This window comes from Miniopterus schreibersii (genome assembly GCF_964146895.1).
Source record: "Miniopterus schreibersii genome assembly, chromosome: 4".
NCBI classification, from domain to species: Eukaryota; Metazoa; Chordata; class Mammalia; order Chiroptera; family Miniopteridae; genus Miniopterus; species Miniopterus schreibersii.
Window position 1 is genome coordinate 98720589 of NC_138105.1, and position 13692 is coordinate 98734280.

Here is a 13692-nt window from a genome sequence, read left to right on the forward strand (position 1 = left end):
GTCCCCGGGTTACACCTGACAACTGCAGTGCAGTCCAAACCAGGGCACTGACAGAGGCCCCACGTGCGCACACCTCTGCGGGCTGTGAGCTGTGACCCTCACATGCGGGGAGTCACACAACTACCACCTCTACAGAAATAAAGAAGTGCTCCGTTACCACACAGCCCTCCCCAGGCGACCCCAGTCGGGCTCTGCCGCCTCACTGTGCCCCCCCTCACCCCTAAGCCCTGGCAACAGCTAATCTGTTTTTCATTTCTATAATGTTCTCGTTTTGAGAATATTATGTAAATGGAATCACACAGTATGTGGCCTTTTAAGACTGATTTTTTCACTCAACATAATGCCCTCGAGATTACCCAAGTTGTTGCCTGTATCAATGGTTCATTCCTTTTATTGCTGAGAAGTATTCCCTGGTATGGACATATTGGTTTGTTTAACCCTTCACCTACCAAGGGACATTTTCATGGTTTTGGGGGAGCTTCAAAATATTTTGGTTTTATTCAAAGGCAAACTTATTTGGCAGATAAGACATTCTCAGGTCTAACAATTTTGCAATCTGTCCATACAGAGAGAAAGAGAGAAATTTCCTAAATGAGTTCATTTTCGTTATTATCCATGACAGGTGCACAAGGTGACGTGTGGGGGAAGGAGGTACACCTGCGACACGGTGTCAGGGTTCCCCTGAGGTCCCTGTATCCTGCTGACATCTCTCAATCTTTCTTTGTTCCTTAGGGTCACAAAACCAATCTGCTGCTAAGAATCTTGACAATTGCGTTCTACTCCTTAAGCTTTGGGATTACAATGCCATCATTTTCCTGACCAGGAACCCTGACGTTCTAGAGCTCCCTTCTGGTTAGTGTGGGTTTTTAGAATTTAAGTACAGCTGGTACACAGTATTATATTAGTTTCAGGTGTACAATATAGTGACTCAACACTTAGATACTTTACGATGCATTTACAGAAACATATATTAAGGGTTACTTACTAGTAAGGTTCTCCATTTTTCAAAAAAGTATCTTGTTCCTTTGGGCTTGCACTTGCTTTTAACTCCTTCACTATTACTCTTGCTACACTAGTGCCCGTGTAAATCTCTCCAAGGAGGACCTAAAACCAAAGGACAGTTGTTCATTTTACTTCCAACAAAATGGTAAAGAAGTGTGTCTCATTTATTAGGAAATGGAATATAGGAAAACAAATTAAAGCAATAAGCAGGTGGCTTTCTATTATTTTAAATACTACTCACAAAAAGCTTAGGAAAGTATAATACTACCTTCGGTTTTAAGGCATTCACCAGATATTTACAACATTCATAAATTTATGTCCATTTCTTTTCTATTTACTTAAACATGTATTATACTTTCACGGAGATTATCAAGAACATTACAGAAAATTAATTTACAAGTTCAATTCAAACATAACTTAAATATTTCTCAAAAACACTTCAGATGGGTTTTGTTGTTCCGTCTCCTTCGCACACTAGAGAGTAACCTGGACACACAGTGCAAATAAACTATCACTGCAGTATGACGCTAAACACCATGGCATGCCAGTTGTTCCCGGCCTGTATCTTATACTAAAACCTCAGTCAAAACTCCGGGGAAAATACATCGCATGGAAATTAACAGAACACAAAACGAGAATGAAAATAAGATTACGTTACAAGTGAAACAGGAAATTTAATACAGAACAGTGCAAAGGCGTTCCAAAATACACTACCTAAAATAAAAATGAAGTGAAAGTTTATTTAATTCAAGAATGATCAAAACTAAAGTAGTTTAAAAATAGTTATTTTATCTTTTTATAAAATAGATTCATTTTAATGCCCTGGAAATAGGAAGTATAAACTTGAACGAATGTAATGTTTATTAGGAATATAAGGGCAGAAAAATGAACAAGACAAGAAATTCTAATTAAGTCATATTCTTTGTTTCAAAGAGCCCACTCGTACCAACACAGTAAAAGCCTGACACCCATAAGATCCCAATTTCAAAGAGGGGCAAGGCGAAGAGGACACTATCGCCACAACCGGGCCCACTGCTGCTCTCCCGCCGCCACTGCTACCAAGCGCAGGGACAAGTCCTTCAACACCTCGACCTCTCAGTTCTTTGACCTCACTTCCAATAATCATTTTTCTACGCTCCCATCTTGGCAAACACTCCCATACCTAGTTAACTGACAATTACAGTACATCCCAAACCCTGAATTTTAACTTCTTCTCGACCAGTCTTTTGATTTCCAGCTCACTTACTTCAACAGTCTAATCCAACAAGTGTACAACTTGTCCTCTGAAGCCAGTCGTGATACCACTCGTCTACCATCTTGGTTGGTCCCAAACAGCTCCTACTCCATTTTTCTGCTTTTAGAGTTAATCTCCTCAACAGACTTGTCTCAATGTGCTGTCCCCACTCTCTCCCTGGAACCTCTCCATGTGAGGACATGGCCCCTAAACACCTCTTCTGAGGATATCATGGACCTCATGTCGCTTGGATCCCAGTCTTTACCCTAGTCAATCTGTCAGCAGCATTGACTGCACTTCTTCTTCCTGGAACTCCTCCTCCAGCGACTGCATCTCTTCCTACTCACTGGTCGATTCTTCTCAGGTTCCCCAGCTGCTTCTCCCTCTCAGTGCTGCGGAGCCTCAGGGCTCAGTCCTTGTGACCTGCCAGCCCCTTTTCTATGTTCACATTCTCTGTGATTTCCTCTAGTCTCATACCTTTCAATACATCTATATGCTGAGTCCTCCCAAAGTCCTCTCTCTGGTCTGGAACCTCTCTCCTGACCTCCAGATCTGCATCTCCAACTGCCTACTTGAGATCTCCACCTGCATGTCTAAGAGCTATCTCACACCTAACACACCCAAGGTGAGCTCCTGACTCCCTCCCTCCATGCCTGCTTTTCCTTAGTCTCTGCCATTTCAAACTGACCTCAATACATCCTTCCCGTCCACCAGGCCATGAGTAGTCTTCCTTGACTCCCCTCTTTCTCCAGACTCCGCATCTGTTCCATCTCAAGTCCTATTTACTCTTATTTGAAAATCTGTCCTGGGTTGCACCACTTCTCACTGCTCCATGCTTCTCACCTACCATCCAGGTCCAAGCCCCTGCATCTCTCTCTGGGTGGCTGCAGCAGCCTCCTAACCTCCCTGCTCTCCCCTTGGGCCTCTCAAACATAACTGCCAGAGTGATCCTTTCAGACGGTAAGCCAGATTATGCCACTCACCCCTCAAGACTGGAGTACTTCTCCATCTCACTCTGAGTAAAAGTCAGCCTCTAAATGCACATCCATTTCATCACCTGGCTCCCTACACCACTCAGCCTGTCTCCTGCTACTGACCGCTGTCTGATCATCCCATACACCACGACATTCAGTTCTGTCAAGACAAGGCGTCTATTCTGTTTGCTGCTACATTCCCAGCACTCCACTGGCGGGGACTTTACCCATCTTTCCCTGCATTGTACCCCCAGTGCCACGAACAACCTGTGATACAGAGAAGGTTTTGCTAAATGGCTTAGAAGACCTGGTAACTAATAACCTTTGGATGACATGAAAGATACAGGACAGACAGACTGCTCTGAATGAGAAGACAAGAAGCATTTAAGATGGTTGACTACAGAGCAAATATATCTTCCCGTCTTGACCACCTGCTTAGGATGCAATCCCTATCCAATTAGGAATCGTTCACGGAGGATGCCTGCTACATCACGGAAACAGTGTCAAAACAAAATTATTCCTTTGAACACTCGGTGGTAAAAAGGTCACCAAAGGCTGTTACTACAGGTCACCGGACAGGCTGTGAGAAACAGAGCAGTTCTTTGCAGTGGTCCCCAGTATACTACTACTTTCCATTTACAATTACAAAGTGGTGTAAATGTCACAGGAAAAAGAGGAAGCAGCAAAAGAACAAACAATTTAACTCAAGAAGGCTAAAGAGCTTCCAAAATGCCTATGTCTTTTCCCTTCTTACTATTCTTATGCCAACATTAGAAAGGTCTCTGATACATAAATAAAAGACCTTCTTGGAAAAACTTACCACCCAGGAATGTTGAAGCTCACATTCCCATGAGGTTTCAGAGGGCAATGGGAAAACTCAATCAGGACTATAAGGTCTAGAGAGAACGTGGAACATCATACAATACAATTCTCAATTAGCTTTAAATTCTAAACAGTATACGTAGGAGGGAAAAAACAAAAGTGAACAACACTTTACCTTTCCAAACCAGCCACTTCCAATTTCCTGTATGTAGTTTAGACTGTGGCGCACAACTTGAGACTTCAGACCTTCTGTAGGAAAAAGTAAAGAACATTAAAAACTAAATATAAGTATTTCACTGAAATAAATTAAATATTAAATATACAACCTATAAAGTTCAAACTCCAACATAAATTTAATGCTTGTGCTAGTAAAGGGAGAAATACATAAAACATCTCTTTCAAACTAACAATGCTAAATGGTTCCACGTTCTAAAACTGACAGTATTTTAGAATGAGTATCCCACACTGATTCTTTAATACCTTCTGCTGTTTTTTCCTGCTCCAACTACTCTACTGTAGCCTCTAGTCACCATCCCACTGGCCTTTAGTCCTATTTTATGGTGGAGCAGGGAACCCCAGGGACTGTCTCTGCCTATCTTAGTACGAAAAGTCCATCTGATTAACAAATTCAAATATACCCCTTCTCCCAAACACAGAACATCCCAGAAGACAGCAGTGTCTACTCAGCACAACAAGCAGTACAGAGAACTAGGAAAGAAGCTCGCCTTCTAAAGAGGCAGGAGCTCTGTCCGAGGTTCCACTTGAATGAAGTGAGGAGGCCAGTTTATTCTTGTAACAGATCCAGGGTCTAAAAAGGAAAGAACTCAGCTTTTACAGGAATGCAATGGGCCTGACCACTCAGCCTCAGCAGGGAGCAGAAGGAAGAGAAATAAGCCCACAGGGGAGTCAGTCCAGTTATTTTGCTATTCTCAGGAAGGTTCCCAGTCTCACTTCTCAGAAATAGCTCAGGAAAACATGACATTGGACAGAAGGTCTTACCTACAGAAGGCTGGAATTGGGATGGAGCAGGTAGTGAGACGTTTGGTACTGAAAGTGTGAACACTTCTGCTGGAGACTGGACAGAGGGAGTATCTTCTGCTGGTGGTGTGAAATCTATCTCGTCATCAAAATTATCTTCAAATTCCTAACACAAAAGAGCATTGTTATGGCAAATATAGATTAAGTTTGAGAGCAAATCCTAAAACACATTGGCTAACATTTAAGAGATGAACATTTATTCATTCATTTGGAACACGTGGCCATAATTTTCCCCCCCAATTCAGACTTATTTCAAGTAAAAAGCATATATAATTGTCTTCTCCAACTCCAAATAGCAGAATACATAAGATTTGAAAATAAATTATACTTATTTTATGTAACTTTTTAGACTGATAGCTTGAAGTTAAATGTAAAATTTTTTATAATGATCATGGAACTTAAAACAGAAATACTCTTCTAAGTTCAAAATTTTACTGCTAAGTTATTATAGTCTAAGCTATTCTTTCATTATTATTATTAACTTTCATAGATCTCTTTGCATAGTGAATCAAAACAAATTTATTTCAAAATTGTATATGCATTTCTGGTTGCAATCTGATTTCTATCAAAACACGGAAGTTAAAAGACTCAGGAAAGATATTTTTAAACAAGTCCTATTTGTCTGAAAAGGGTAAGATAAAAAAATTATTAACCTGGGTAGAAAATCATCTTAAGATCTGAACCACCACGGTTATGGTATAAAAATGTACCATAACCATGGTGGTTCACAAGTACAGTTAACATTCTAAGAATGTCTGGTTTTTGAAAGACGGCAACTTGAAAATCGAGGCTGCACCAATTGAGCTGTGGAAACCTTTGAAGTGACTTTGTTTAGCAGAAAGCCACCCTACCCGTTCCCATCAGAGAGCTTGGTGTCCATGTTAACACAGATAGAGCTGATTATCAATGTCATTCATTGGCTCAGGTAATGAACGAGTATTACCCCACAGGGACCGTAACAGAAGCTGAGAAGAGGTCAGTGAACAAGACTGCTTTCCGTTCCTCTACAGAACATCCTTCTTTTCATCTCCTTTTCTACCACCTTCCTTAGGCCTCTATACAAGGAAGAAACTAAATGCTGTAAGGGCAGATCTCTCTGAAGTAGCATTTATGATCTCACCTGCATGTGAGGGGGCATTATTTCATATATGTCCTATATGTTCGTTGTCAAATGCATCAGGACATCATTGCTAATTGTAACAGGGAAGGGGGGAGGAGCAGAATAAGTGAGGTACTGTGACTTCAATCTGTGAGGACACCTCCAAACAGAAGAGCTGTGTTCAACTTTCCCTCCAGACATTCCTACAGGTTCTCCCATTGAAAAAGACTTTATCAATCCATCACTCCCAACTTAGAAATAATGCCACTCAAGATTTGGCCAAGTCCAGCCGGGCGTGGCTCAGCGGTTGAGTATCGACCTAGGATCCAGGCGATCAGGGTTCAATTCCCAGTCAGGGCACATGCCCGGGTTGTGGGCTCGATCAATGACTCTCTCATCACTGATGTTTCTATTTCTCTTTCTCCCTCGCCTTTCCTCTCTGTGAAATCAATAAAGATATATTAAAAAAAAAAAAAAATCCACACTCCCCGAGCCTGTGTCGATACTGAGATTCAGTGGGTTAGAAGACTGGAAGGGGAAATGAGGCAACATGCATGACATGTGAGAGCCTGCATCTGCTTCAGCAGCAGTGACTAGACCTTATCTTTGTCCCCAAATGGCTAATGTCTGTGCAAAGTCCCTCAGCAAGACTGACAGTCAAGGAATCCAGATTCTCTGCCTATCACTGCGCCCTCATATGGTGCAGTCATTAAGATCCCACAAAGGTGTCTGCCATGATTCTAGGGCCCAGGGGCTGACGTCATGAATAAAGCCCTACATGGTTGAGGTAAAACCTTGTAAAGACTGTGCTATTGAGTCTTTTCCTCCAGTCTTCCTTTGTTCTCAGCCTTCCATGTGTCTAATGCTAGCAAAGAACCAAAGGACAGCACACATCCTTACCTCTGAGCTGCCACCATGCTCGAGGTAAAGAGAACACACAATGGAAGTAGGGGTGAGGTTCTAGAAATAAGGTTTACATATCCACTAAAAAGAAGGTTTTAGCTAGAAGACAGCTTTCTTTTCCCCCCAATTAAAACCAGTGACCCTCAGGCCCCCCAGGACAGCCCCTAGTATAGTTAGCAGGCCTTTATGTAAAGGACCATTTTCTCTGCATGTATGCATTCCTTATTTTTACTATTATATTTTATTGACTTGCAAGAGAAAAACATCAATTTGTTGTTCCACTTATTTATGTATTCATTGGCTGATCCTTATATGTGCCCTGACCAGGGATCAAACTGGCCTATCAGGACGTTGCTCTAACCAACTGAGCTATCTGGCCAGGGCCTATATTTCTTTTTCACAAGTATTCACTGAGCCCCAAAACATGCCAGCAGGGATACAGTAAGTTCTAGGGCAGGATATTCTAGCCAGTTTCCAGCAGATTCCACCCATCTGCGGCTACAACAGCCCTTTTATATTATGTACAAGCCCCACTCCGACCCCACTAGTGTTTACAATTGGCAGCATTCTTCTTTCTCCCCCTTAGGGAGCTGTAGGGTTTAAGGTAAACTGAAAGATGCTCTCCTTATACACAAGACACACTGGGGGATCCCTTAGCCTCAATAATCTTAACCACAGAAGTTTAGAAAAAAATCAAAACCAGCCTGCTTTTCCTTATAGGCCTTACAGCAAATGAACACAATCATCATGCTTTATTTTTCCCTTTCAAAACTTAAAGGCTGGGCGAGCAAACTACAGCTAGGGGGCCAAATCCAAACCACCCACTTCTGTAAAGTTTTATTGGCACACAGCCACAACGACCTGTCTTGGGTTGTCTATGGCTGATTCAGCACTACGATGGCAGAGCTGAGAGCTGAGTAGCTGTGACAAGGCCCTGCATGGCGCGCAGTATTTACTACCCACAAGGGCAGAATATATTTACTATCTGGCTCTTACAGAAGAAGTCTGCCAACCCGTGCTCCCAAGGGGCTGTGGTATTTAGCCATTGTGTTGATACATGTATCAGAGGATGATTTTAAATGTTCCTACCAATTGTGCTCACCTTAAAGTCTATTTCTGGGTCTTTACAGCAGGATATACAATTTGCAATTAACACGATTAATATAATGAAACTACACATAGATAGGATCACAAAAGATAAGGACACTTCTGCAGCAGGTGACTCCCCTGGAACGAGAAATAAATATTATTATTAACATCAGAGACATTCCAAAATCAACTTTAACAAACGAATCGATATATTTTCCACCAAATGTAAATGGGATTAAGAGTTAATAAACTAATGCTTAAATGCTCAAGATAAAGCTGATAACCAATCCAGGATAAGAAGTTAGGATTTTAAAAATCTTACTGTGAAACAATCTTAGAGTTACAGAAGAGCTCCAGAGACGATCCAGAGTCCCCATTACCCTTCCCAGACTCCCACCAACACTAACATCTTGGTTCCATGGCACATGTATCAGAGCTAAGACAATACCACTGGTATACACCCCCACTAACTGAACTTCAGACTTTATTCGGATTTTGCCAGTTTTCCCATTAATACCATTTGCTTTTCCAGGTTCCATCCAGGCTACCAACACTGCATTTAATCATATCCCCTCAGGCATCTCCAATCCCTGATGTTTCCCAGTCTTTCTTTGTGTATCATAACTTTGACACTTCTGGAGAGTACCAGTTACTGTGTAGAATGTTCCTCAATTTGGGTTGCCCCATGACTGGACTGAGGTTATAGATATGCGGGAGAATCTAGAATAGCACAAGGTGAACAGCCCTTCTCATCACATCATACCAAGGGCACATGATGCTGGCACGACTTACTCCTGGGCATGTGAACCTTGACCACTTGGCCCAGGTGGTTTCTGCCGGGTTTCACCACTGTGACGTTACCACTTTTCCCTTTACTACCCTATTCCTTAGAAGTGGGTCCCAAAGTCAGGTGCACACTCACAGGGAAGTAAGCTGTACGTCCTCAAGGGAGTAGCAACACAGAATTTGTGGACATGTTAAAACTACCACAGTCATTAGTATTTGGGGGAAGACACTTTGAGATTATGCAAGCATTCTGTGTCTCCTTAAATTTCTGCACACTAATTTTCTCATCCATCACTGCATCTTGCTTGCAGCCATTAATATCGTGATGTTCTAATGGTGATTTTCCATTTCCCTCAGTCCTTCTACATTTATTATTTGTCATTCTTCTGTAAGAAAGCTTTGCCCCTCCTCCCTCACTTACATAGTTATGGACTCACAGGTATTTGTTTTATATCCTGGGGTTATTATAACCCAGTATTATCATTATTTTGTGGCTCCAACTGCTTCAGCTTTGGCTCTGGGAGCTCCTTCCAGTTGGGGATGTGCCCCACCCTCTTCTTTCCCCCCACGCTTCCTCACTTGCTGCCTCCACAGTTAGCTCCAGGCTCCTCTTGAACCTTCCCTACTCCAGCTTTAGAAGCAGCCACTTCTCCAAGGAGCTCTGGTCATAACCAGGAGCTTGTCCACTAGAGCAGGGTCTGAAAACCCTGCCCGTGATCCCTTTGTGCACTGCAGCGGTGACAGCAGGGGGCAGCTGAAAATGATTTTTAGATCTTTAAAGGACTGTTTTCAAAATAAAACTAAACAAAACAGATGCAAGAGACACTGCATGTGAACCCCAAAGCCTAAAATATTTGACTACCTGACCCTTTTAGAAACAGTGTGCAATCCTTGTCTAGAGCACAATTTTTACATCTCACTTCCAACAAAGAGTTACCTAGAAAACATCTCATCCAACTAGGGCTATTTTGAGCATTTTCTTTGTTACAGCAAACTGTAAAGTCTCCCCTACCTGTGTTTTACTAGGAAATAAACATTTCCCCCCAATTTTACTGAGATATAACTGACACATCACATGATGTCAGTTGAAGGCATACAATGTGATGATTTATACACATATATAGTGAAAAAATTATCACAATAAAGACAGAAATAAACGTTTCCCTAAAATCCTCATCTACAGCTAACTATATATGTATATTTCAAATGCACCAAGGGGTGGGCATGGAGACGAGTTAATGGACGATCCACCGTTTTTCTTCAGTAAAACTGTAATACCTGAAGAAAAGAAAACGGAATCCAAACTCCTACGTGAGCAAAACACATTCATGATAATAAAGAGCTTCAGTGAAGACCAGAGAAGTCTGCAAACAGGACTAAGTTCCTTCTCAACAACAAAAGGTCTGTTTGTGAAAGCAATGCTACACCGCATTGCTACAAGTGGGGCTCAGACTCCAGGCTTACAAATACCTCAGTTTTCGACCGTCTCCATTGACGAACATTTTGGTTTACGAACACCGTAAACCCAGAAGTAAATACTTTGGTTTTCGAACATGCCTCGGAAGTCGACCATGCCACACGGCTTCCGCTGAGGGCAAGACCCTGAGGCCCAGCTGTTGGCTGTGGATCCCTCGGTTTTCGAACGTTTCGGAACTCGAAGCGTTCAGGGCTTCCAGAATGGGCTACATTGGAAAATCGAGGTACCACTGTACTTCAGCGAGGGTTGTTAAGAACCTGCAAGTTCTAATCCAACAGTATCTAAAACAGGAAAATCCATGCATTGAACCTAAAAGTGACTCGGTGACTCCTCTCAAAAGCCCATCTACAGGGAAGCCAACTTTCACAGAGAAAAAGAATTCCTTAACTACAAACACTCACATTTCTAAACTAAGTGAGGTGCGAGAGCCAACTTTCTATGAGTAAGGGAGACCCAGAAAGATCACTTTCTCCTTTCAACTACCTGTTCCCTCACTCAGCTTGGTCTGTGTGTACTTATTCTTGTAATTTTATTTTCCTCCCAACACATACAATGAAAATTAAATATGACTCCTGAGGCTTCTTATAGCAAAGCACTTTCATAGCCACTGTATTTTATTTATTTTTAAAATGCAGTTTGTCCACCGCATTTTAACATCACTGAATTTCAGGTGCATCTTACACTGAAAGTTGGTTTTCATTGGCAGAGTTTCTTCTTTTTTAATGGCATGGAAATAAGGGTGTGTCATAATCAATTGAATCTGAGATTGGACAAAATACAGGATGATTTCATTCGATTGCTACAATGCCTCTGAGGGAATTCGACCAGCTCCACATCACAAATGAGACACTGACAGGCCCAAGGACACAAAGAGGGAAAGTGGCAGGGCCAGGCTCTGGGTTCAGAGGCACTGAGTATAAACCCTTGTGCTTCCCAGGATACATTGTTTTTGCCTCAATGAGGTTAACTTTTAACACTTATAAACAGCTTAACCTAAGTACTTTGAACCGAAGTCCACAGCTGTTAATTAACATAGTTCATACTTCTGGGGCTCTGCTCCAAATTCCACATAGCAAATATTAAATCATTTTTTCCTCTCTTTCATCTATAATTTTTTATTATCACACACTATCTATTTATTGTAAAGTCTGATCAGAACTGCCTGAAGGCAGCTCAATTATCTGAGTCATAAAACCATCTTCTGTGAGTCACTAGGTAGGCATGAGAAGTCATACCATGTTAAAAATAAAGAGCTGGGCTGAGTTTTGCCCTACCTTTTACTTATTTGCTCTACCTACAAGCTTACCTCTGTGAGGACGCCACAGGGGAATCTGCTCCCCGGCACTCAGGTTTCCTCAATGTACACCAGCTCTATTCAACCTCAATGTCCAACAGTCCCACCAAAAGGACTGTACAAATTACTGCCTGAAAAGGAACCTACTAGGTAGCCTTAGTAGAAATTTTTACAGTTTTACCACTTTTAAAAACTAGTTTTATTTACTGTATTTTTCTCTTGATTAGTCCAAAGCACTGTGCTTTAAAAAACTCTACATACCAATGAAGGAAAAAGTCCCTAAAATGAAGAACTAGAACCAACCTGGCACAGGCTGGAAGGTGAGACAGGAATGCACAAGCCACAGAGAGGAAGTCAGTTCTAGCCGTGAGGAACTACAGCTAAAGTCCCCAGGCCCCAGCGGTCAAACTGCAAACTGGGCCCCTGGGAGGTTCCTGATTACGACTGTTAGGAAGCCAAGAAGCAAGATGGATTTCCTTTAAAGTTCTCCGTCTACAGCATTCAGCAATGCATAAATCAAACCAACTGTGTACTAAAGAAAAACATCAATAACAACAGGAGTGTCTCTAGACCCTTAGGCAGCTTTTCCCAGTGCAAACTGGGCACGAGGGTAACTAGAGGTCTGGGGTGCTTAGCATGCTTCCCCCAGATGCCAATTACAACATCCCTGGCATCTGTAAAACACATCTGTGAATTGTCATTTTACAGTTTCAAACCATTTTAATAGATATCTAGCATTTGATTTCATAAGCAGAAAACCTGAGAAACTCTAAGTGGCAGGTACCTATTATCTGTTTTACAGACAGGTAATTAGGAACATGCAATTTCTCAGTAATGACTCAGAGGAGGTCAGGAGTACCACCTGATTATTAATTCAGTCATTACAAATCTCTGCCCAGAGCTTTGATCAGAATTTGAACATACATGTAATTAACTAAAGAGTTACCTGTGAATCCATTTTGGGATTAAATAAAAAATTTTCAAGATCCAGATAGAAAGAAATGATACTCAATGCTCGATTCATGAGAGTACTGATATTCTAACGTTGTGATTCCTTCTTCAGTTACAAGCTGATACACTTTTATAAAGAGAAATTTCCTCCTGTTTACCATGTGGTTACCCAGTGGTTCGAGTCATAAGGGGTGGGGCTGAAAGGGCAAACTCTCTAATCACATGGTTGGTTCCTCTGGCCACCAGCCCCATCCTGAAGCTATTTGGGGCCCACCTAGAGTCACTTCATTAGCATGAATTCAGGTATGGTGGATAGGGGCTTGTTATTAATAACGAGAGATGCTCCCATCACGCCATCACTCAGGAAATTCCAAGAGTTTTAGGAGCTCTGTGCCAGGAAAGGGATACAAAGGCCAAATATGTATTTCCTATTATGTCACAGGTATTTACATTCTCCCTATCCGGAAACTCTCCCACTGACTCTCCTCCCCCGACTAATTCACCCTCACCATTCAGATCTCAACCTGGAAACTGGTACCACAGGCCCAGTCCCAGCCTTTGGATCCCTGATGCACCCCGTATTTCCCCATTGTGAAGTTTATCATACTAGTTTTCTAAATGTCCATATGTCTTCCCCACTGGACTGCAAGCTAAATGGGGTCGGGGACCAGGCCTGTATACTCCACCAGTGGCCCCCAGGACCCAGCACAGGGCCTGACATTCAGTCAGAAGTGTTGGGGGGCGGGGGGATGAGGAAAAGAAAAAAAAGTGAGACGTTAACTAAGGAGCGGACTCCAGCAAGGGAGGGAAGTGGGGGTGAGGGGAGAAATTCATAATTAATCTCTTGGTTAACAGAATGAACTTATGTTGTAAGGATCAAACATTATAAAAGTAGCGGTCTCTGGTAACTGGATGCTCTTATTTGGCAAAGGTTTCCCTCCCATTACTAACCATACCCCGATGCACACTGCACTGGGTGGTTCTGTCCCTTCTCACTATTAAGTTGATCATTTATTCCCCAGG

At 42.1% G+C, this 13692-nt stretch overlaps 1 protein-coding gene across 5 annotated transcripts in view; it reads right to left on the reverse strand.

The window, feature by feature from the left end:
- Nucleotides 1-13692, reverse strand: part of LMTK2 (lemur tyrosine kinase 2) — a 62881-nt gene that overhangs the window by 31173 nt on the left and 18016 nt on the right. For 4 of the 5 annotated variants that reach the window (XM_081136160.1, XM_081136159.1, XM_081136157.1 and 1 more), the window contains 4 exons: nt 8175-8299; nt 5032-5176; nt 4208-4281; nt 986-1104 (listed from right to left, as the gene is read on the reverse strand). In XM_081136160.1, the coding sequence (XP_080992286.1) occupies nt 986-1104; nt 4208-4281; nt 5032-5176; nt 8175-8252 (416 nt within the window). In that variant the 5' untranslated portion in view covers nt 8253-8299. The remainder of the gene's footprint in view (nt 1-985; nt 1105-4207; nt 4282-5031; nt 5177-8174; nt 8300-13692) is intronic. The other variant, XM_081136158.1, reaches the window with a different exon arrangement.